At 36.2% G+C, this 24,654-nt stretch overlaps 1 protein-coding gene across 3 annotated transcripts in view; it reads right to left on the bottom strand.

The window, feature by feature from the left end:
* Positions 1-1,664: 1,664 nt before the first annotated feature.
* SACS (sacsin molecular chaperone) overlaps positions 1,665-24,654 on the bottom strand; it is a 37,223-nt gene continuing 14,233 nt past the window's right edge. The window contains exons 7-10 of one of the 3 annotated variants that reach the window (XM_072850483.1): positions 23,038-23,235; positions 21,753-22,485; positions 19,207-19,298; positions 1,665-15,446 (exon numbers count right to left, since the gene is read on the bottom strand). In XM_072850483.1, the coding sequence (XP_072706584.1) occupies positions 3,886-15,446; positions 19,207-19,298; positions 21,753-22,485; positions 23,038-23,235 (12,584 nt within the window). In that variant the 3' untranslated portion in view covers positions 1,665-3,885. Of the gene's footprint in view, positions 15,447-19,206; positions 19,299-21,752; positions 23,236-24,654 lie in introns of those variants that run through there. The other 2 variants (XM_072850482.1, XM_072850484.1) reach the window with 2 other exon arrangements.

The raw sequence follows: 24,654 nt of genomic DNA, 5'->3' as shown, positions 1-24,654 counted from the left end.
TGAAAACTGAGTTCTTGAATAAACTTTATACATTTTTAAAAGTCTGCTTCTCCTTTTGTGTTCAAATGAAACATAGCTTAAATGAATGTTTTCATTTTTAAAATAAATTATCTTCCCAAGAATGTGAAATGTACATTATGTAAAAACATGAATGAAAATCTTGGCCCCAACTAAAAATTTACTTTCCAGAATTTGGAAAGTGCTTTACAATTAGGTTTCATTGGACATCTAGAATTCCTTTGTCTTCATCTGCAGTAGATGAAAGAAAAAATTATGCCAGTGCTACTGAATGAATCATCCAGAAAGCAAACCAAAGAAAAGATAAACAGTTCTGATGAAAAACTCATTGACAAACACTTCCATGTGACAAAAATATGTGTCTTCTTCAAATTAAAACATCTACTTTGGCTGTTAAGCTTAATTATTTTTGAACTATTACTTCTGCCTGTGTTCCACAATACCAATCCAGCCATCCTCAAAGTGTTCAGATCCCTCAACAGGAAATCTCAAAGTTGGTACTACCCTCCTTTACTTTAATTGGAGCAATTACAATAGATTTTATTAAGGCCTCGTTTAAAGCAACCCAAGTACCAAGTGAATGCAATACTTATAGTTCTTAAATCCTAGTTTTCAAATCACCATAGTAACTTTATTTTGATGATGATTTGAGTACAAATATTGCAAAACTGCATTTCTTTATACAACAAACCATTGCTTTTTCTTTTAGTAGTTGGCTACACAAAAATCTATTTCCTTAAAAAAAAAAAGGTCTTTTTCTTGTCACTAATTGCTGAGGCAAGTGACCAGTGCTTTCTAGAATAGGTGCTAATGCCATTGTTTGAGAGGAAAACTTTAAAAGCTTCTACAAGATAAATAGTAACAAACCTGCCAAGGCTTGTTTAGAACCACAGTTCCTTAGATTTAGGCTACTAAATGTACAGTTAGATCAAGTTCCTGTACCACTGATCTTTGCTAAACCTCACAACTATAATCCTAGGAGACAGGACTACTGAAGCTGCTTTTCCTAGACACATTACTGGTACCTGCGGAAGATAACTAGGACATATACCTGGCTGAAAAGACCTTTTCTCTCATGTGAACTTGTGTAATGTGCAGAATTACTTGTAAAATGTATTTTTGTGGAACCTACATGCTAACATTTACTTCTATCGACCCTTACTAAGGAATCATCACATACTAACTGTTCTGAGCTTCCATGCCCAACTTAGGAACAAATACATTATTCTGCAATTCCCAAGGCTCCCAGCTGAGCCAAAAGGAAGCATGAATTAAGCATTTTCTTTATTTATTTATTCTTAAACAGGGATTAAATGGCACTTATTAAATCAGTTTCTATCACAATATGGTCTCCTGGTCTCGTAAGGCCTCTTTATTTAGGCTACCTGTTACAGTGAGTTAAGCAGATAAAAAAATAAGAGACTTCCAACTGAGACACCACTCTTACCGCTCTGCATCCATATGTAAATTTTATTGCAACCGATTGATGGTATCAACCCACGAATAACAGAATAAATGAATTTTTCTGTGTCATTCAGGTTTTCTTGCTCGCCTTGGTTCAATATTTAAAATTACTTCAGACCATTAGCTTCCTAAGAGCTGGGACCATTTTCTTTCTCACAGCGTCAGCACTCACCAATATATACAAAATAAAAAAAATTAAAATATAAAAAAATAGTTTAGTAGTTCTGCACAGCCATTTTAATAGTTCATAATAATACTGGGAAGGCAACGTAAGTTGCTTAAAAAACACAGTTATGTGCTTAAAAGATTTCCTTCCTCAACATCTCACCTAAAAACAGGAAAGTGTTCATGTTGCTCCTCTGTTATTCATTTTCATGCTACCATATGTTTTAGCTCCATTTAAACTGAAAAACACCATGAGAACTGTTTCGTTAGTATTTTGCTTACCCTGAATACTGTTCATCTGACTTAATGCACAATGTAAGTAAGAGCCACAAAGGAATCTGTTTAAAAAACATACAGAATTAACTCAAACTGATTTATTTCATGGCACACCAGGATTTGTGTTTTACTTAACATGCTGTTTATTGCAAAAAATCAGCAAAACGTACAATTTCTTTGAGAAAACTGCAAACATTTGTCATTGGAAGAAAAAAGCATTTTTCCTTTTTAATAGTATTTTAATATTTGTACGATTATTTAGAATGAATTGAAAAGAGAGTGTGTATTTACCTATGTAAAAGAAAGCTTGAAATAATAGGTAAATTTAGTCTACTTTATAAAACCAAAACACATCAGACTGAAATATGTTTGCATTTTTCTTTATTAAAATTATGGCACTTAATAGCAGAAATAATAATAGGGCTTCACAATCAGAAGCAGTATCATTTTCCAAACATCACATTTCTTCCCACTACAATTTGCAAGATTTTTCAGAAGAGAACAGGCCCTTTATAATTTGCACAAAACTGAATGAGCCTTCATCATGATTTTTTATTTTTGGATTACAACACTAGCGCATCTGTATCAGCCCTGCAAGCTCACTGTTGTTTGTTTTCCTTTGTATTCTGTAAGTTAGATTACAGTTTCACTGTGCTGTCAAGTAAACAATTGTAACAGCATGTCACTGGAAAATGTTTAACATTTAACAAAAATGTGGCTGATCCAGCAAAGAAAAATCCTTCCATTTAGCATTATCCTTCCATATTTTTTATTTTTTAAAATTTTTTTACAAATAGCTAACATTGAACATATTGCATGACATTACCAAAAGTATTACAAACTATAAAAGAAAGAGTGTGAACTAAAAATCAGACTCCTCTAGGGCTGTGGTGAACAACAAAATAAAAAGAGCATTACATTGCAGCACCTTTAAACATGTAACAAAAACCAGTGCTCAGTGTACACCAAAAATGGGTTACTGAATTGTACTATTATCAATGTTTGTTTGTGGAAAAATATATATATATGTACACACACAAAGGCACACACAGAGGAAAAAAAAAAAACCTCAAGCATTTAGACATCTGAAAACTGAGTTTTGGTGTTCAAAAAAAGATCATAAAACACCATATAATAATGTTCACCAATTTTGTATCATCCACATGCATTTTTTCATTAAACAAAAGATAACAGGCTCCAGAAAAAAAAGTAAATTAAGTACTTAATTATTTTATAATACGGTAAATGCAATCAATGCATGACATGAAGTTGCATGTTAAATCAAGTATCGTTATTCAGCATTAAAATAACTGTACCAGTTCACAGGTACTAAACTATCCTTTAAATGTTCACAATGTGATGCTGCAGCAAATTTATAATCAGATCCAGCTGATAAGAGTATTACTATGAGTGACATGAATGTCCACAGAACACAAAAGAATACAGAAATGCTCTGGAGCAACACCTCCAAAGTTATTTTAATTTCCATCCCACCTCCCATTTCATAGTATGTCCAGTCTTAAGATTAGTACATTGAAAACTGACATTACCATTTTGGAAACATTATATTAAATGAAATAAAATCTACTAAGGAGTTATAATTACAGGCTTCATCTAACAGAAAGCTAAGCTTTGGTTATATAAAGTGCAGTTTAATAATATGCCAATTAGTCACAATATTGTACATACAGCTAATTTTTGCAGCTCAGTTTCCTCGCAAATTTTAAAAAATATTCATGTTTTACAGTTTGCTTATACAGCAGGCTCAGTTAAAAAAAAATCCTGTTTAAATAAATTTCAATTCTAAGTACTTCAGTACCATCCACCTTTGTGCACTACACTTCTAACTGCTTGGCAACGTGTAACCTCTCGAATGTTCAGTAATCTGCACAATCACATTTGTATCCCGTCACATGAAATACCTAAGCTCTTGACAAAAGTTTCCTAACCTCTTCAAATCTCTTATAGTTTTTGTTGTATAAAGTTTTCAAGTTTTATTATGATACAAGCAGTACATTCCATCACTCTCATAGCAACTTCTGAAGTAAACCTATCATTGGGAATCTGCGGAAAAGGAAGTAAGTCAGGATACCTAGTTTTTAAGCTATCTACTCCATAAGCTTCCAACGTCTGAACATCATTTGTAAGCCCTTCAAGTTGCTGACTATATTCCTCTATTTTTTGTGCAAGGGCTGCTGGTTTTACGTCTTTGTCTGATTTGCCCTTCACAGCATAGTCGGCTGCAATCAAGGCTAGCTTAGTAGAAAGGTAGCATTTAAAGCATACCCATTCATTAGCATTTTTATGAAGGTCATTTCTTGCAGCTGAAAAGTTAGCTCGGGCTTGCCTAAGCCATCGACGTGCCTCTACAGGATTGCCAACAGACCTGAATGTAGGTGGGACGAAAAAGCGTTGTGAGTAAGATGGCCCCGTGGAAGATGGACACTTTTCTTTATACTGTTGTCTTTCAGATTTGTGGCTTGTTGCTTCTTGATTCCATGAAGTATAAAATCTCTGAAATGAAAATTTATCTGACTGAAATCGAGAAGCAGAGGATGAAAATGGTCTTCTTGAGGCTCTGTCCATATTTTGATCCATAAAGGCCTGTTTTTCTAGCCTGTTAATCTCATTCTGTAAATGTTTGAAAACTTCATTAGCTATATCAAGATTCTCTGCATTTTTATCTGGATGCCATTTAAGATACAGCCTCCTAATAATCTTTTTTCTTTCAGATTCTGGAAGCTTCCAAGCCTGTTCAATCACAGATGTCACTTCTCTTAAGATTTCTGGCAACAAGTTTGGCTTTATCTTTTTTGGAGAGTGATGTTTTGAGGACATTGTTTTGTGGCTCTCTCTACCAGTGAAGAGAGGTGGAATTGTCCTCGGTCCATGTGCTGGAAATTCTGTAGGACTGGTTGGGGTAGAAGGTGTGCTATCCCTGCTTTGAGAACTTTCCTCTGGTCTTGAAAATTTGTATAAGTCAAGAGAGCTCACTATTTTATATTCACTATATCCAATATCAATCTGGTAAATCTTCCCTAGAAAACTGGGACTTTCATCATCTTCTTTTTCTACTTCTTGTACAATTATTGCATAGGTATAAGTTGGTTGATATGATCCATATATATCACCACCTTCAGCATCAACAAGGTAACCAACATATTCACCAGGATAAAATACATTCATTGGATCCATAAGAAGGGTATAGTGAATTTCAGCTGGTATGGGAGTGCCAGGTGTTGGTAGTTCAAGTTTTGATGGCTCAGAAGAGTCATACTTCACTCCTAAACTATCAAGCTTCTCACTGATCCGGTAAATATCATTACAACCCAGCATGGCAATTAAATACGAGGTATCAGAAATAAGGTTGTCAGTTGCAGATTTTAAGGTCATTGCTAATGCTAAAAGGAAATTTATGTCTTTGCTGTCAGAATGCTGTATGTAAAGCAATATTACTGCATTTCCATATCTCTTCAGGAAAGCAAACGTTTCACTTTTGCTGTGGGGAATAGGAGCAAAACCTTTAACTCTTAATGTTGTTTGCAACTTCTCAAAACAGGAAACTTTCAAACCTTCTCGCAAAGCTTTGCAAAGTCTTACTGCTTTTTCTTCATTAGCTAAAAAAGCGTTGTCATTTTCATGCTTCATAATCCTAATAAGTCCTGTGATGAATTGTTCTGAAGACAACAGTAACTGTAACCTTCCCTGCAAAGAACATAATGCTCCAAACTGACAAATTTTGGGAGACTCTTCATCCAACTGTTCTTCAAGAATACTGCTAAGTAAGCGAGGCCTCAATTTCTGAGGGAATAGCATTATCAATTTAGTATGAAAACCATGGTCTTTGCCTAAGTAACACTGGCTAAGATCAACAAGCATTTGCACACCAATGTTACCTTGGATTCTGCTTTTGTAGTGGGGTGCATCATCAAAAACTAAGATACTAGACTTTACCAACCTACCATCTTGACTGGGAAGGTAAAGGGCAAAATCTCTCATATTCTCAAGGTCATTCCTAACCTTGACAGAATCATTCTGAAGACTTTTGAACAGGCCAGAAACTACTCTTTTAACTGTGCGCATTTCATTAGGATCCAGTTGCTTTCCTTCCGAGTTCTTGAATATGCGACCTAGAACTTCAACATACTGCTTTGTTGAAATAATATCTTCAGTACCCAAATGTTTAAATAACTGATGGAAAGTACCAAGTTCTAAAGGAAGTTTGTAAAGATAGGGTTTAAAATCAGATTCATACTCAAGGTTTATTACCACCTCTTCAGGCTTAAGGAGCTTCCAACCTTCTTCCACCATTACAAAAGAAACTCCTCGAAGCTGAAAGCGGAATTCCCTTTTCTCTGTACTAAGAAATTCATAAATGCTTCTTAGGACCTTGGCCCTAGTTTTCACCATGTCCTCATCTAAAGTTGTTATATTGCATATGTTCCTGCAGTTATTAATAACTTTGTCCAGGGGAGGGTCCAAATTAACATTCAGCATCGTTAAAACTTGCTCAAGTTGTTCTTGCGCACCAAGACTACTTCCCTCTTGCTCTTTGATGCTTAAAGGTGTTGCTTTCTCAGGAAGAATGGGACATGAAGTCCACAGCAACTGCAACACATCAGTCTGTTTGAATTTAGGATTCACCTGTGCCCCATTGAATCGTATAAGAGGAAGTGTCCCATTAACTTCTTGATACTGAGGATGAAATCTAACAAATTCTGCTGGAGCTCGTTCAGGGCACAGAAAAGGAATTAATGACAATTCTTTGAGAAAATTTCCTGACAAAAGGTCAGTTCTTTCTTGAAATATGTGATTAAGGAGGACATCAACAGTATTCTGTAGTGTTTCTTTAGACCAGTTTTCTGTATTTGCTCGCATGCTGATCTCCTTAGCGAACTGTAGTAACTGTGGCTGTGAAATGATGAATTTCAATCCAATATGTCGTAGAAAAGTTACCCATGATGGAAGGAATGCAGCTTGATTTTTTGGTTTTGTAAGTTGCTCTAGTTTCTTAAAAAAATCTTGAGGTATAAAGAATTTTTCAGGAAGCATAACTTCAAAGACTTTGACAGTCCTGTCATAAAAATATTTTGCAGGTTTTAATCTATTGCTTGCATCATGAATGATCAAAATGCTTTCAAGCTTTTCAAACAGCTGTTCTTTCATTTCTGAAGTTTCTTCAATGCTAGTTAGCCTATTCTTTAAGTAGATCAAGTGTTCTAATTTCGAATCATAAGACAGACTTTCAATTTTCGGCAAAAGATGTTTCAAGTACACTTCAAGATCATCCACAGAGACACAGCCAAGCACAGTATACAAATCTTTCAAATGAACCTTCTCTTCAAGAAAAGCTGATGAAGTCGACTGTGTCCATCTGTCTACTTCTACTGATGGGATGCTTTTCGTGAGGACATAACACGTCCCGTATTTTGAAATGCTGATGTATCGGCCACTAATCGATTTATAACATGGAAGAGACTTTAAAATTTTAATGTCATCCTGAGATGTCAAATGACATAAATTGCAATTGAAATACATCAAGAGAGCCTCGAAGTCACTTTCTGCTAACTTTTCAGTCCTAAAAGTTGATGTCTGTACCATATATTGTATGGCTTTCAGAATGCTTGAAGGATTATCTATATTTGCTGTACATCCCGACAACAAAGGCACTAAAGCACTGTCTTTGGAGCAAATTTTGTTCAATGCCAGCTGAATACAGCCTGTTTTCATTAAAGCATGAAAGACTTTATCACTCTGAGCATTTGGAAAAACAGCTATATGCATAATGCTGAGGGGCAGCAAAACGTCACACTCTGGCACAACAAGATGATTAGCTGAGACAGTAAACCTTACACCTGGGAGCAAAGTCCAGTCCTTCAAAGTTTCAACAACATCATTGAATTTTGCTTGCGTATCTTCTTGCTCTTCCTTAATATTTATAGACTCACTAATAAAATGCCAGGCATTTTTAAGCCAAGATTCACTTGCAAAGTTTTCCTTCCATTTCATACAATTTCTAGTTTTATATTCTCTAGGCAACACAGATGATAACAATTCAGCAAAACTTGTGATATCAAAGACTTTCGCTACTTCACTGCTAAGTAAAATATTGTTGTATCTCAAATACAATGTGTTCATAAAGAGATCCTTGCGAGATGGAATCAGTTCATGGTATGTTGTTAAGAACTTTGGCCGCTTTGAATCAAAAATTTGCAAAACATTGTCAAGAGTAATAAGGAGTGGCAAGCCCTCAATTTGGATTTCATTTTCTTCTGCATCTTTAAAACAATAGTCAACCAGAAGTTTGAGACTATGGAAGAGTTTCAAATTTGTCTGCTGAAGACGACAGGGTAACTTTCCAATGTGGCAATTAGAGTCTGGAAAAGAAAATGTCATCAAAAATAATCGGACATCAGTAGGTGTCACGTAGGTGACAGGAATATCTGCATCTACCAAACAGTGGTAAAGATTTGCAGTTTCATCACAGTTATATACCAAATTAAATCCAATTTCTAAGAGTAAATGCTTGAGTCTGTAAACATTTTCCGCCACGGTCTTCCGGGTTGTGATGTTGTATTCTGTATTCTTGAGATGTTGCAACTCATCTTGTAGTAAATTGTCAAAGAACGGCCTGCCTTTGTTCACAGTAGACATGTTAACCCATGTGATGATAACAGCAGAATGCAAATCAGAACCATCAATATTTGGAGCTCGCATAACAGGTAAAAGACGCTTCAAATCTTCATAAATGCAACTGTAAACTGCTTTCACTAAACAATACCAATCTGGCTGAATATCAAGTCTATTAACAGGAAAAAAGGATAAAAATTTTTTTAAAGTGTCTTTCACAACATGAATGGGTGTGTTTTGCAGCACTGATACTGTAGGATCAGTGCCTGGAAAATATCGTTTCTTCAGCTGAATCAGCAGTTCAACATAGGCTGGTGCTATCAGCGCTGTCATTAGGCTACTATTCCAGTCACTTCTTACTCCAACGCCATTATCATCACGCCATAGATTTCTTCTTGCAGAATCCAGAGCAAAGTGTCCATTTACATGAAAAGGTAACCCAGTTTCTAAAGATAACGGTAAGAAACAGAATGCTCTATGGGGTTTTTTGTAATTATGAGTAATGCAAGCTGCTACCCCTCCACGTGGAAAAAGAGTAATGTCCTCATTCTTGTGGGCTGAAACCACACTTTTGGATACCTTTTCCATGGCAGAAAAGCCTGACCTGTTACAAATTAACCAAGTTGTAAGATTTCCTTCCGAGTCTTCAGTATCCATTGTGTAAGTAATCTGTTGCACAGGTATTTCACTTAGCTGCTTTTTTTTAGTTACACTGTCAATTACAGATGCATGGAATTGCTTTCGTTTCAGTCTGTCTCCATCAGTGATTTTGCCTTGTACAGAATACAACACATTCAGTGCTCCTGTTGTTTTTTCTATCTCACAAATAGAAATTTTTTCCATATGGTTCAAAAACATTAAGAGTTCTGCTCCATCTGTACGCAGCTTATCTAAAAGATTTTGGACCATTCTGTCCGAGCACGGAACTGAGGAAATTTCTGATACTTTTGCCATTTCTCCATTTCGAAGAGGAAACCTAAACATTGTACAATTATCCAGTTTAAAGTGATTTCCTAAGTAGAGGTCCAGTACATCTGAGAACTGTGTTCTGAAATCTGCATCTAAATCTCTAAACATGCGGCCAGGACTTGTTGATGTTGAACCTGGTGCATATCTAGCATGAGGATCAAAAATACAAAGTATATCATTGCCAGATATGAAAGAAGGGCAATCAGTAATGTGGTAAACAGAATTGAAACCTATACCATATTGACCAGTTTTACAGGGATTTCCTACTTTTGTACCTTTTCCAAGGTTCTGAATTCCTCGAATATCATCTTCTGTAAAAGGCTGATTGTTGTAAACACACAGGGCTGGTCCTTGAAGTGGTGCCCATTTCTCATCAAATATTCTATCAGTTGGATGCTGTCTAGGATCAAACACAAAACAGATCTCTGTAGCTTTTGCATCATCTGCATTCTGAAGGAGCTCTTTTAGCATTTCTTTTTCTGAAGGGTAGGCATTAAGAATGCTTTTAATTCTACTTGTCAATTTTTCTTTCTGTCCAAATTCTGTTCCAAGGGTAGTAAAACAGATATTGGATGCATATCTTTCTAAAGCTTTATGGCGTTTTGGTATTGCTCCAAGCTTTACTGCAACTTCTCTTGGAATAACGCCATGACAATATTTAACAGTTGTGTCTTTAACTTTAATCCATGGACAGTCATTGTAACACAAAGATTTTGCAGGCAGAAGTGCAAGACGAGTATCGGGTAACAAAATCTCGCCATACTTTTTCTCACAAAATTCCTGCTTCTTCTCTCTAATGAGGCCCCATATTCCTTCACTAATTATTCTCCTGCAAAGCTGAAAGTTGTCCTCTGTTAGTTGTTTGGTCCCTCTTTCCTGATTTATTAATTCCAGAACTACAGCAAAATCTTCAACTGTAAAAGCCTGCCTTACACCCACACTTTCAAATAGCTCACGGAAACTATTTTTGTATTTATTAGGCAACTGATAGAGATAGGGTGCTGCTTCAAAATTCAAATGAAAAGACACTTTTGTTGGATCAACATACACGTTCTCAACCAGAATAAAACTACAGTTTGTCAGTTGTTCGATTATCATAGCTTTTGTTGATTCATTCTGTAACATTGCTTCATGTAGATATTTGTAACAAGCATTAGTGATATTTTCTTGATATAACGTGATTCCATCACATGACTTTGCTACTTCTTCTAACTGATTTATGACCAAATTAACAGCTGGTTTCTTCAGTAAACCCAAAAATTCTTTGACAGCTAATGACAAAGCACCACAACCTTTAAAGGAGTGGGAATTTTCATTAAGAATTGGTTGTATTAGGCAAACTATATCTTGATGATCAGCAGTGAAAAGATCATTTGCTGAAAACATTGCTTCAGGCTGAAAATCACTGCCTTTCCAGTGCAGTGAGAAGCCTGCTGGTTTGCTAAGGAAAGGAAGGAAAGGGATGGTTTGACATTTTGCAGCAAATTCTTTAGCTCTAGGGTCCCTGGATTTTAGTTTTTCATCAATAAGACTCAATATAATACTGCTTCTGAGACAAGCTGCAGCATGATCAATCTTGTTAATTTCGGCTACTGACTCTGCACGTTCTATCAGATCTTCCCATAAAACATCATCTTTAGCCATTCCCAACTGAACAAGTTTAACCAAAATAACTGGGTTAAGATAATCCTGAGTGGTGCCATAAGGAAATCTTCCATCTTCAGCATCATATAACTTTGCAACTCTTCCTTCAGGATGGATCAGTCTTGATGGTGTAACTAATGGATGTCCATCCAATGAACAGGGAATACATGGAGTAACACGAAGAATTCCTGAGAACTCCTCAACTTTTTCATTGAGAACATAACGCATCAAAGGATCACGCAGCTCTGCATCAATCTCCTGAACATTAGGGAAAAATACCTCAGAAAAGAACTGTTTCTCAGAGAAAGTGTTCTCCAATAATATGTATTTGCATCCTGCTTCTTCAAATCCTGTCTTTACCCAGGAGGGGAGATCTACAGCACACAGATTTTTGGAACCAGTTTTTTTAAGGTACTTCAGAAAGATCTTAAAGGCTGATGGTCCAACATCTGGTCGTTTCAGTATAGAGTCATCTAAAAACCTCACATTCTTCATGGAAACCCAAGAGAAACCATCAGAAAAGACCTTGATCCCTTCTTTGCTTTTCATATGAGCTATGTCTTCATAAAACCCTTGACAAATAACAGAAAAATCATCGTGAACTGAATCAGGATCTGGCCACACTGCACAGTAACTGTAATCAACTAGCTCGCCATTGATTGCCATGTCACGTAGAACACAAAGTGCTTCTATGTAGGCTTTTACAATAACATTCCTCATGAATACTGTATTCCATCTTCCTTTCGTGTCTGTTTTCCAGATCTCTTTCCGATTTGAAGTAACTGCAAAGCAGCCATTTATATGAAGAGGTAAGCCTGTTTTTATTCGTAGAGGTAAATAGCAGAATACTTCACCTATGTTGTTGCAATTAGGTTTCACAATCCACTTTTGATCCTGGGTTTCAGACAGCAACACTCCTACTCCGCCACAGGGAACAAGACCTAGTCTTCGTCCACTTTCATGTAATGAAAATTTTAAAGCATCTCCAGTGTCCATGCAAGAACATATAAGCCATGTCGTTGAATCTACTGTTTTCTGTGGCAATTCATCACCTGATCTTTTTATCTGTCCTGATTTAGCCATTTCAAAGAAAGAGGCTGGATCATCTTCTGTACCTCTGAAAAGTGGAGACTGTAAATCAGCAATCCGCCTAAATACATGGTGAAATTCTTCTACTACTATCTGTAAGATACATGAGGACTTCGGTGTTTCAGTGGGAAGCTTTTTATTACTGATGCTGCAGACCTTCATGAGTTTAGCTGCTTCCTTTAAAACACTTACATTTGGTGCAGTCAAAGCTTTGGAAGAACACAGATTTTTTTTGATAGTGACAACATCTTGTGCCACCCCAGGATCATCTGCCTCAATTTTCAAGTATTTCAGAACCATTGAATTTACACTCTGAGCAAATATTATCAATCTGTGACCACAAATGCTGAATTCATCCACAAGAGAGTAAATGTCTGCTGTATTGTAACACGCATTGCTGACTTCACTCACTTTAGCTTCCTGCTGAGTTCTAAAGGACAGCCTGAAAAGTGTTCCTTTATAGCTGTAAGGAGACTCTACAGTCAGTGGTAGCTGGCAACCAAAAACTCCTATAAACGGCTTAAACTGATTGGGAAATTTTCGCAGCCTCTTCTGTTGTTTACTCCAGTTGATTTTGATCCCAGGGTTAGATTTATCTCTAATATGCTTACTGATATGGTTAACATTTGGATCAAACATAATCATGAACTCCCGGCTCAAAATAATAGGAACATCAGTGATATGATAAACGGAATTGAATCCCAGTCCAAATTTTCCTACTTTGTCAACTTCACTCCTTTTTAAAGACTCTCCTAATCGAGTTATATTTAGGAAATCAGAGTCAGAAAATTCAGAATTATTGAATGACCACAAAGCTGGACCATGACATGCTGCCATTCCTGGATCCAGAAGATTCTCTCTTATATCCATATTTCTTCTCATGTCAATCAGGAAATTACATTCTGTTGCATTAGCATCATCAGCATTTTGAAGAAGCTCTTTAAAGATATCTGAAATGGAAGGGTATTCTTCCAAAATATTTTTAATTCTTACAGTCAGTGGCTCTCTTTGCCCAGATTGCTCAAATCCCATATTTTCTGGATTAATCAATCTTGTGCTAAGGCATGGGACATTTAACCACTCAGCAGTTTTCATTGGTATGTCTTCATGCACCAAAATTATTGGTTCAACAGAATCTTCAAGCAAATCATTTAAGTCATCAACTTTGATATCACAATAACAGCACTCATGAATTGGCCTCATTGCAAGTTTATAAGGAAGTCTGCCACTGTAGAGTGGCATGGGTGTATGCAGACTTGCAGGAATCTGATTGCTGTACAGCCATCTTATGATGCTCAACATAATGTGAAGATTTTGTTTACTCTCTTGTTCCGAGAGAGACTGCTCACTTTTCAGATATATTTTCTGAATGACCATAGAAACATGGTCTGGTGTTAACTGCTCAATTGAACCACAACATTTAAACAACTGATGAAACTTCGCCATAGTTTTTGGCACATAATGTAGATAAGGCTGGAGATCAAGATCAGGTACTGACTTTATTACTGCTTGTGTGAGGGAACAAAATGTTTTACCTGTCCAAACCCAGGGAAATTTTAGGGCTTTAAAAGCTTCTTTGCCTTCTTCTAGATGATCATGCATAAATCCATAAATCTCAAGCAAGATATGCTGAAATTGATAATAGTCCTCATCACTGAAGGTTTTAGAACTGTGCCAATCGACTACCACCTTGAAATGCTTTAAGACTGCTTTTATGCTGGGCTTGGTGGGGATGCCAAGTGCTTTTTCTATATCCAACAGCACATTTTCCACAAGAGGAACTGAGGAACCAACTAAAATTGCGTGAGATATATCACACATTTCTGGTGGCGAACAAAGATTACAATGATCTCCTTTCCAAACTAAGGATCCTGGATAATTTGGAGGTCTTTCCTTACATGCGGGAATCCATTTTATTTTTTTCAGTGCAGCTTTTGTTTCAGATGAGTGAAGCAGTGTATGGTTTTTGTTCAAAATCATCAAGAGAGTTCTAGCTTTCCTTAACAGTAAATCATGATTGGTGTTAGAGTTAGCGTGCAAACTTTCAATTTTATTTGCCACTCTCATAATATCACTTTCCTCAAGATTGGCCTCATTTTTTAAACCTATTTGTCTCAGAGAATGAAGAATATCTGAAGATGTAAAAATAACAGGGGGAAAGCACATTTCCTCCTCAGCATAAAACAAATTTTGCAGAAGTTCTACCTCAGGATCAAAGAGTTCATTTGCTGACATTATCTTTTCCTGTGAAATCTTAATAAACTTTAGTGATATCAGCCAATCTATCACATCTGTATTCTCATTTTTCAGAAAAGTCAGATTTTCAAGAACCCATTGCATTATCTGTGTTGTTTCATCGTATGAATAAAAATCACTTCTAATGTCTTGTATAACAAACTTCAAGAAATCTGTGCTCTTTAGCTGTTCTATTTTCAGCAGGTTAGCTAAGCGAATAGTAGCTTCATCACTGCTGTCAATTATTGGAATAGAAAATCTTAGACCAGGAGGAATTTTGGCAGTGTGGTGTAATACCTTACTACCTTTTAGCCCAGTAAAAACAGGAATACTTTCGTCAGATGATTTTTCGATTTTTTTAAATATTAGCAATTCTTGAATAATTCTTCTCTCTTTTTCACTTGCATCAGTTAAACTAGCTAAGAATGCCCTAAGAGCATCTTTATGTGTTGATGGGAATGATGCAACCTGACTGCATAGTTTCTGTAAGGACATTTTTTCCATTATTTGTAAAACAGCACTTGGTAATGGTGGATGCACGTATTTTTTTATAAGTGGATGTTGGATAGACATATCCAGCTTCTTAAGTACAACTCCACCAACTTTCTGAATAATATCAGCTAAGTATTCCGGGAGCTGAGTCTCTGATTCATCTTCCAGAATGATAGGTGACGGATTCCTAAATCTAACCAGTTCCACAGATGTTTGGTTTTCCTCCAGCAGTGTCTTGGGGATAAGCGGCATGTCATCAAACACACTCAAGTCATCAGAAAAATGTATATATAGGTTCTTCCAGACCATCTTAAGCCAGGAAACAGATGGGTGATTTTTGTCTTCCAAACCTGGATACCACTGTACCACCATGTCTCTGCCAGGCCACACGCTATTCATAACTTCTTTAATGAGCCGGGCAAATCTTTCTGGGTTCAGAAGCTGCAGCTGAGTGCATGGCCTTCCTGAAATTATAGCAAAAGGGCAAAGCCATGAAAATCACAGAACACAGTTACATAAAGTGCTTTGGGGCGGGGGGGGGATATAAAAATTTTTTTGGGGAAAAAAAGAAAATCTAACTTGTGCACTGCCTTTTCATTTTGTGAAAAAAACTGTTATTAAATAGAACTGCAGATACCAGCTCCCCTTGCTTTTAGGAGTTAATTAAAAGCAAATACATTCCGTGTTAGTATAAAAATAAAAACAAATTGAAAACGATCAATAAGTTACTGCATTTGTTAGTTTGACACAAGAGTTCTCAGGCATACATAGCCACTACAGATTTACAATCAAAGTACAAGCTTCAAACATATTTTTTTGTTTGGTTAATTCTTTACACTACTTATTTGGCTAGTGGTAAATAAGAATATAATCCATTATTTGTTTGTCTATAATTGCAAAGATTCAAATATATTTGAAAGATTATTAGATATAGCAAAGAGCAGCTCAGGTGCAGGTGTTCTTACACTAAACTGACAAGCAACAAAACTCTTTCAGATTTTTTTTTCCCTTTCACTTCATGCCTACAGAGCTATGCATTCTGTTAGTTCTATTGAACAGAAACACAGCAGCCTTCTGAAAGTGAGAAATACTTGCAGCAGTGGGCCAGCAAGATAAGAATCTACTTAAAAGTTAAGCTTAAATCCTATTATTTGAGCACAGATCTTTAGAAATACTGTTTTAAAATCTATACATGTGATCTTAAAATACTGGAAATCCGTCTGCATGGGAATTTATTAAAAATATATATAAATACACCAATGAAAATATTGATCATTTCTGTGTAACATAACTACAAGGTTTTCTTCATCAATATGCATTTCCCCTCAACTGTATTTAGAACTCTTTTCATAATTAACTTTGGTAGCTATCTTTTGGCAGCTCTATTTGTCAAGTTCTGTTTACAAGAAATCTGGGGTACTGAGAATAGCTAATCACCAAATTCACACAAATATCAAGCTTCAATCCAAACCAGTATATCTTCAGTTAATAACCATACCTGAAAATCCCCAGAGAAGCTGTTGGGCTAGAATATAATCAAATCCATTTTTAGAGAACAGCTTGTGAGTTACACATTAACACACTAAAAATAGAAACAGTTATTAACTAGAAAAATACAGTACACATTTTAGGAGAGAAAAAGTAAGATCTGGTTGTCTTCGTACAACACAATTTAAAAAATTGTATCCCATTTTCTCAAAGAACTAATACAAGAAAGTTTCTATTTCTGCAACTGTATCAGGAATCTTTCTCATATAATTTCTACAGCTATGTAAGCAGAATTTTTGACATGGAATGTTTCAAATCCTGCCAAAACCCCCTCTAATACTTATTATTTATAATAACGTACAACTTTTACGGTACTGCAGTTGTAGTTTACAATTATGCAAAATCTTAGAATGAAGAATAATTTAGGAGTAGGTAGAATGAAGACAAAAGTAGGCACTATAATCCTGCAAAGGATTATCTCAAAGTCCTTAGGCATTTCTAGAAGATTTAGAAGAATTACACTTGTCACATTCATTTACAAAAATACGTTCTTCTAATCAATGAGAGGCATACTACCAACCAAGAACAAGTCCCTAGAAAATTGTCATTCAAAGAAACTGCCAGAGGAAGAAGAGAGACAGAAGCAAGACCTTAAATGTGACTAAAAATCTTCCCAGGAACTAAGAAGACTAGAGAGACTTTGTTGCAACTCAGAGACCAAACCTGGAAGTGAAGGAATGTCCTAGAAGAACTCAGCAAGGGATTGTTTTATGAATATATAGGGTTTTTCATTTTAGTCACCTCTGCTTTTTCTGTTTAAGATGTATTCAAGCATATAGTCTGTCAAACCTGTATTTTGTTTTGCTTGGTTTGCTCTGTTTTTTTAATTTAAGCATGGTTTTGGACTGCTTTGTGACATTCACTTTGAGGAAATTGTCTAGGACAACACATCTCAAAAGTCAATTTAAGGTATCATCACAAGGAACTGGCATTTTTTCAAAGCTAACATTCCTGTCTTCCATACAATTTTTCATCCATCTAATCTCACTGTGGCTATCTTGATCCCTATATATTTCTGTTCTTTTAAAGTCCCGGCAATTACTACTAGAGTAAACAGTAGTTCTTTATGGTTCTATCCCAGATTAAGAATATTCACTGTTTGGATATACGATTTAAAGTAGTCACTACTTTCAACAGTTTATAGTCTGTATTAAAACAAAACAAAATAAATTAAAAGAAGTATTGGGGGAAATTAATAGTAAAAAAGAATTAAAACAAGCATATTCTACTGCAACAACAGACACAACACCCATCATATAATATGCCCATAAGGCTTTGACAATTCTGCTTTTTAGAACAAAGTTTTGCTTTATAGTAGTTTCAGACTCGCTGTTCTTCATATTCAATGAAAGTCCCAGCACTGATTTCATATCTTCTATACAATTTATATTATTTTAAATATTCACAGTTTACTCTGTGCAATAAGTCACTCCCAATTCTTTCAATCTTTTCATAGATGCTTTGCCATACTTTAAAAATTTATCATCTTAGCCTCAGAATTATCTTATTTTTCTATTATTTTTAATAACAAAGCAATGACCAAACTATGGAGAAAGGAGTAGGTTTCCAACTGAACAGGAAGAGTCATAAACAGAGAACTTAAAGGACTGAAGGGGAAAGAGGGTCAGAACACAGACTGAAGAGAGAGACTGTGACTGAATGACTGAAGACCATGATAAAGGGTATCAAAAAAAGCAAGTCAAGACAGTGCTTTATAGTATTCTATGTCTGGTTCTAATGGCTTCAGTCTAAAAAAAAAAATTCTAATAAATTGAGCAATTAAAAAAAAAAAGAGAGGGACAAGGATCTTTTTCTGAAAAGCATATTTTCTAGACATTGAAGAGTAAAATAGCTCACTATATACTCATGCTATTTAAAAATAAGCTGAAGAGTGACTTGTTTGCAAATTGTGTTTATATGAAATGAATTCTGAGACTCAGACTTCAAATTTACCAATATCAAATGCATAATGAAATGCAAGGGTGGAAAGGTAAATACAGACAAACTCTGAGTAGAAAAAGAGGCAAAAAAATTTAATTGTGAAGGCAGTTAAACACCGAAGCATCTTATCTACAGATGAAGCAAACTTCTTCACCAAGTCTTTTGATCAAGGCTGGAAGTGTTTCAGTAGGTCCACACTGACCCAACCATAAGCTATGAATTAAGACTCAGGGAACACTTGATGAAATTATATGGTCTACAGTATGCTTGAGTCTACATGCTTAAGCTAGTTTCATCTGGTTTTAACAAAAATGCACTAATGTGATCACTTGCAATTGTGAGATAACAGATGATCCACAATACCAAAACCATGACATAGCTATTGCATATGCAGATACTACAAATGCAAAATTGAATTCAGACTGTCTTAAGTGGAGGAATACTATTTGCACAAAATTACTGAACCTTGAATACATGCTTTACTAAGTGAATATCTATTCTTTTATTGTAAATTTTCATCCTCCTTCCCTTGCCTTTTTGTTCATTTATAGTTTTCACGTGCGTCATTTCCAGTTCAAACTACATAGTCTATCGTATCTTCATTTTTTTTTATGACCAACTTATTTATGTGCACTCCATTTCAAAAGAGACATTGCTTTAAACTTGGCTTTAGAAATAGTCTGTTCAACCATTAGCAATCTCTTTCACTATATGAGAATACAAAAGACATATTACCTCGGCTTTTGGCAGCTTCTTTCAAAGCAGCTAGAACCTCAGGCTTTAGGTCATCAGAAAGTAACCTTCCTTCCAGGCCAGGAAAGAGTGATCTAAGCACACCATAAAAAAAAAAAAAAAAGCAACACCAAAACACACTTCAGCAAAGCATCTAATTTATTTATGTTGCTGCACAGAAATTACCAGCATGGTAATCATCATGGTAAGACAGTCACATGCAAAGCCCACAGAATTGGGCTTTCAGTGGGCATTTTCTTATAAATGAGAAAATCATACATTTAGAAGCAGAGAGTAGTAAAACCTAATTTTTCCAACTACTCTTCTTTTCAAAGCAGGTCTAAGCAAGTTTTCTCTTGATAGAAAAACTGGGATTAGAAAATTATTTTCATCTATTTGTATTCTAACAAAAAAAAAAAGGTAAAATACCACCTACTATTCTATGTCTCTTAAAGATTCTCTTTGAAAGCATACAAAAAATACAACATGTAATTCTAGGACTTCACACAGATCTGTGGATTCTGAAAGATCTGCAGACAGTGGCTAAGACTACTGTAGCCAAGAGTCAGTCTCATCCTGCCCTTCCCTCCCCTTCCTTTATGCTAGCACTTAAAACTAAATCATTTTTCAAGGCTTTGGTCTTCCTGAAATAAAAAATAACTATCCAGTTTAATTCTGACAACAGGTATGTCAATTATACATAAACCAACACAGAATCTTTCTTGTTCTTCCACAGGTGTTAACAGAAAGAAATTCATAAGAACTTATTTCAGCTTTTTAAGCAGGCTCCAAATTTGAATACCCAAAGAACCAAACTCTTAAGTTGAAATTGTTTTAAAACATTTAGCCTAAGTCATTTATCATATTTATAACATCAGAATTAAAAATAATTACTGTAGGCAAGAATAGAGGTAAATAAAGCATTACTATTTAAAATTTCTGTATTATCATAGCTAGCAAGTAGATTTATACCTGGTATAACATGCTTTTGTATCATTTTTACAAGACTAACCAAACTAAGTCCATTAACAACAGAACAGGAACCGAATAAGATACTTTTTGGGGAACTTAATTACACTGTATCTTATTACTAGTCTCAAGCAGGACTGCGCAGATAATTTGTTAGTCTCATCAAGGGAATGCCTTCTGTATTAGTATACTGGCTTAACTTCTGGAAGGGGAAACAAAGTGAAAGAATAGCAAAAGATAAATCATCCCAAAACAGATGCTAGAGAAATTTTATTATTATTTTTTAAAAGACAACACTAGAATCACAGGCTCTGAGTAATGTTAATCCCCTGATAAATAACCTGAATTGTCTAGGATAAGAAAGATCATGGTTTTAGAATATAATAGAACAAGAAACACCAGCAGACTTGAAAAAAGCAAACTCCCGTCAAGCAACATGGGATGACCAGTTACCTGCATCCAACTGCTTTTCTTGAAGATGTGTTGTCTATACATATATTCAAACCACAATTTAAATAAGGACCTTACTTGAAGCACTTTTTACCATAATAATATCTATATTGGCACACTCCAACCCACCTCTACTTCCCGTAAAAACAGTTCATAGGGAAATAAAAGCAGCAAAGCACATGTCAAATGCCACATTCTCTCAAGCTGAGGATCTGAAAATTAGTGGAAGTCTGAAGGAAAGGAGAAGGAGGAGTGGTTGTGAACATACATATAGGTAACACTTCGTAAGGAGGAACAGCTACAGGTAAGACATCTGGTGTGTCTGAGCGACTTCAAGCAGTATCTCTTAAGAGATTACTTGGAAAAGGGTCCAGATTTAACAAATCTTTTTTACACGCATAATCCAGTACAGACATAAAAAGCAGTAGGCATGCTTTCCCCTCGGTGACCCCAAGGGCAATTATTCCAGCTAGCCTGCTCTTTCCTATCCCCTCCCTAGTGTCAGTGCAAGCTTTTTTGGCAGATGAAATGTGATCCAAACTGGAACGCTGATGGAGCTGGGAAATAAGCAAGGAAAAAAAATTAATTGGAGAGGGACTGGAAAGAACAAAGGGAGAGCAGATGTAGAAGACAAACCCACTTCTTTCCATGGTAATATCTACTTACATCCTGAAACCAGTAAGTGTTTAGTACTAAGCCCTTCACTGAAAGTAAGGGTGTTGTGTTAAAAAAAAAAAAAAGCCTGAAGTAATCACAAGCTTTAAGTTTAAAAAAGAAAAAGCTTTTATCATTACCTACTTTAATGTACTTCTTCGTATGCATGTTTCTAACCTCCTCCTATTTATAATACTCCAAAGAAAGCTAATTTGAAATATATCCTGAGGTATTCCACTAAAGCATAGATCACATGATTCTTTATACAGTTATAATGGCAAGTAGCTGTCAAACTTTTCAAATGACACATATGCACAAAAACAGGTACATATACACAGAAAACTTAAGTTCTATCTATGCATTATTTCATTACAGGCTGCTGCGTATCATCTTGTTTGCTGATAAGCAAACAACAGTCTGAAGCTCTCTTTTAACATTTAAACTAAAAAAAACAGTATTTAAAATATTAAGTATACCTGGGATATTCTTCTGAGGTTATGTAAACTACATCCTGTTCTGACACAGATGAGGAAAAAGGAATAAAATTTCCATTCTGTAATGGCAAAAGCTCCAATCCAATCAGTTCACTGTAGACTCCATCAGAAAGCACAAATTCTAAGAGATGAAGCTTTTCTTCAGCAGGCCCACTGTGTCCAGATTTCCTTAGTACTTGCCGTACTACAGCAGGAGTCACTTTTTTCACAGCTTTATCAGTAGAAATAGTAAGATGCACTGCACTAGCAATATTTGCTGGTACCTTGGCAATCTGCTTCCCTGAATTCTGGAGGTAGTTGAGAACAGACTGTGTGTAATCCAAACTCTCATCCATTTCAGAAAAGTGTACCTGTTCCACCTTTATCCACTGATTACTCACTGAGTAAATAACTGTATGCTGGAGCAGCTCTTTAAAGAGAGGTACTACAATTGGTTTCCAGGGTACCCTGATTTTGTTCTCATCAGGCCATAACCTATAAATTCTTTCAGCTGACAACGGAAAATCTGAATTCTTCTCAGTCTCCATTCGTTTGATAGCTTCCAAAATAAGGGTGGTATATGCCTTTGGCACTATATTTACCACAAGAAGATCATTCCACAAAGCTGCTGGATCTCTCCATTGATCCAGCTCTCGCCATTTGATACTCCTTCTATTGTCTGTGAGACCAAAGAAACCACTAACATGAACTGGGAGTCCAGTTTTGCTTTCTTCACCTGGAGGCAAAGGCAGAAAACAAAATGCCCTTCCTGAAAAATCTGCTACAGCTCCTTTTTCCTCGCCATTAGTTGATAAAGACATGGCTATTCCAATAGTAGGAACAAATTTCAAGTCATCAGCTAAACAATCCAGTTCAGTACACATTCCTCGACCGCCTACACAATTACATACCAACCAAGATGTTTTCTGTGCGTCCTTAACACACTCATCTTCTACAACTATATTTACATGGTATGTCACACATGTTATGCTATTGCTTGGAACTCCCTTACAATACTGATTTATTGCAGTTCCTAAGATTTTGATAGAATTGGGTCTTTCATGTTTCAAGGCCTTGTTCTCACTAGCCGTTACTCTAAAAATCAGTCTCTCAGTTCCATCAGCTTCCCTAACATGCAATGAAACATCCTGAACACTCTTCAAGAAGAGCAATACTGTGTCTGCATCTGCTCTGAAGGATTCAAACAGCTCCAAAACCTTCTGTTTGTCATAAACATTGCTGCTCAGTTGGGAAGGCTGCAGACGAAGTGGGAAACGAAAAAAGGTACCAGGAAAGTTTCCGTTCTTGAAGGTTTCCTTCGTGCTGCCAAATACACCAATGAATGGTGCAAACTGGTCTGTAAGTTCATTGATTTCCTTGCTATCTTCTTTTAGATTCCAGCACTGGCCTGATTCATGAGGTCCAAAAAGGGTTTGATGGGGATCAAGCATTCCAATCTGGTCACCACTGAAAATACTAGGGACATCTGTATACATAAAAACCAACAACTATTAATAATCCTAAAACAACATCCTTCTCAAATACAGTCTTAAGGAGCAAATTTTAAAAGGGCAAGAAAAACCAAATGTTATAAAACTGCAATGTACCTAGTATAGTTCTGATAACATATAATTCAGTGCTTATTGACAGGAAGAAATAAGCACACCCCTATTCTGCAATTAAATATATAAATAGTCATTCAACTATCTGAATTTTAGCAGAGAGCAGCAAAATGTATATTTTTTCTCTATAAACTCTAAACTATAAAATTCTATACTTCTATCTTTCCAATATTTTCAGAAAAAAAAGGTAATTTACTAAAGATGTATTAAATTACATTCATACTTTGCAGATCCTGAAGGCTTGCAAACAGTAATCTTGTATATTTAAAAGCATAAATTCCCAGAATTATCAAACCACTGAACGTATTAACTAAGCTTTTATTCATGCTCTACTACATAAAATATTGTGAAAAAACATCTGTGTCTTACAAACTCACTACACAAGTTAAAAATGTTATTTCAATAAAAACTTGCCTCTTATCCTGGACTATTATAACTACTATGTAGACTGTAAGCACTGTTAACTCTATATGCTTAGAATCATAGAATCTTTTAGGTTGGAAAAGACCTTTAAGATCATTGAGTCCAACCATTAACCTAACACTGCCAAGCCCACCACTACACCATGTCCCTAAGCACCACATCTACACATCTTTTAAATACCTACAGGGATGGTGCCTCAACCACTTCCCGGGGCAGCCTATTCCAATGCTTCACAATCCTTTCGGTGAAGAAATTTCTCCTAATATCCAATCTAAACCTTCTCTGGCACAACTTGAAGCCATTTCCTCTTGTCCTATCACTTATTACTTGGGAGAAGAGACTGACACCCACCTCGCTACAGCCTCTTTTCAGGTAGTTGTAGAGAGCAAGAAGGTCTCCCCTCAGCCTCCTTTTCTCCAGGCTCAACACCCCCAGTTCCTTCAGCTGCTCCTCACAAGACTTGTGCTCCAGACCCTTCACCAGCTTCACTGCCTTTCCTTGGACACACTCCAGCACCTCGATGTCTCTCTTGTAGTGAGGGGCCCAAAACTGAACACAGTATCCAAGGTGCGGCCCCACTAGTGCCAAGTACAGGGGGACAATTGCTTCCCTAGTCCTGCTGGCCGCACTATTTCTGATACAAGACAGGATGCTATTGGCCTTCTTGGCCACCTGGGCACACTGCTGGCTCATGTTCAGCCAGATGTCAACCAACACCCCCAGGTCCTTTTCCGCCAGGCAGCTTTCCAGCCACTCTTCCCCAAGCCTGTAGCGTTGCATGGGGTTGTTGTGACCCAAGTGCAGAACCCGACACTTAGCCTTGTTGAACCTCATACAATTGGCCTCAGCCCATCGATCCA

This window comes from Ciconia boyciana, chromosome 1 (genome assembly GCF_034638445.1).
Source record: "Ciconia boyciana chromosome 1, ASM3463844v1, whole genome shotgun sequence".
In the NCBI taxonomy this organism is placed as follows: Eukaryota; Metazoa; Chordata; class Aves; order Ciconiiformes; family Ciconiidae; genus Ciconia; species Ciconia boyciana.
Note: the sequence above shows the minus strand (reverse complement) of the source record. Positions and strands in the feature narration are given on the sequence as shown.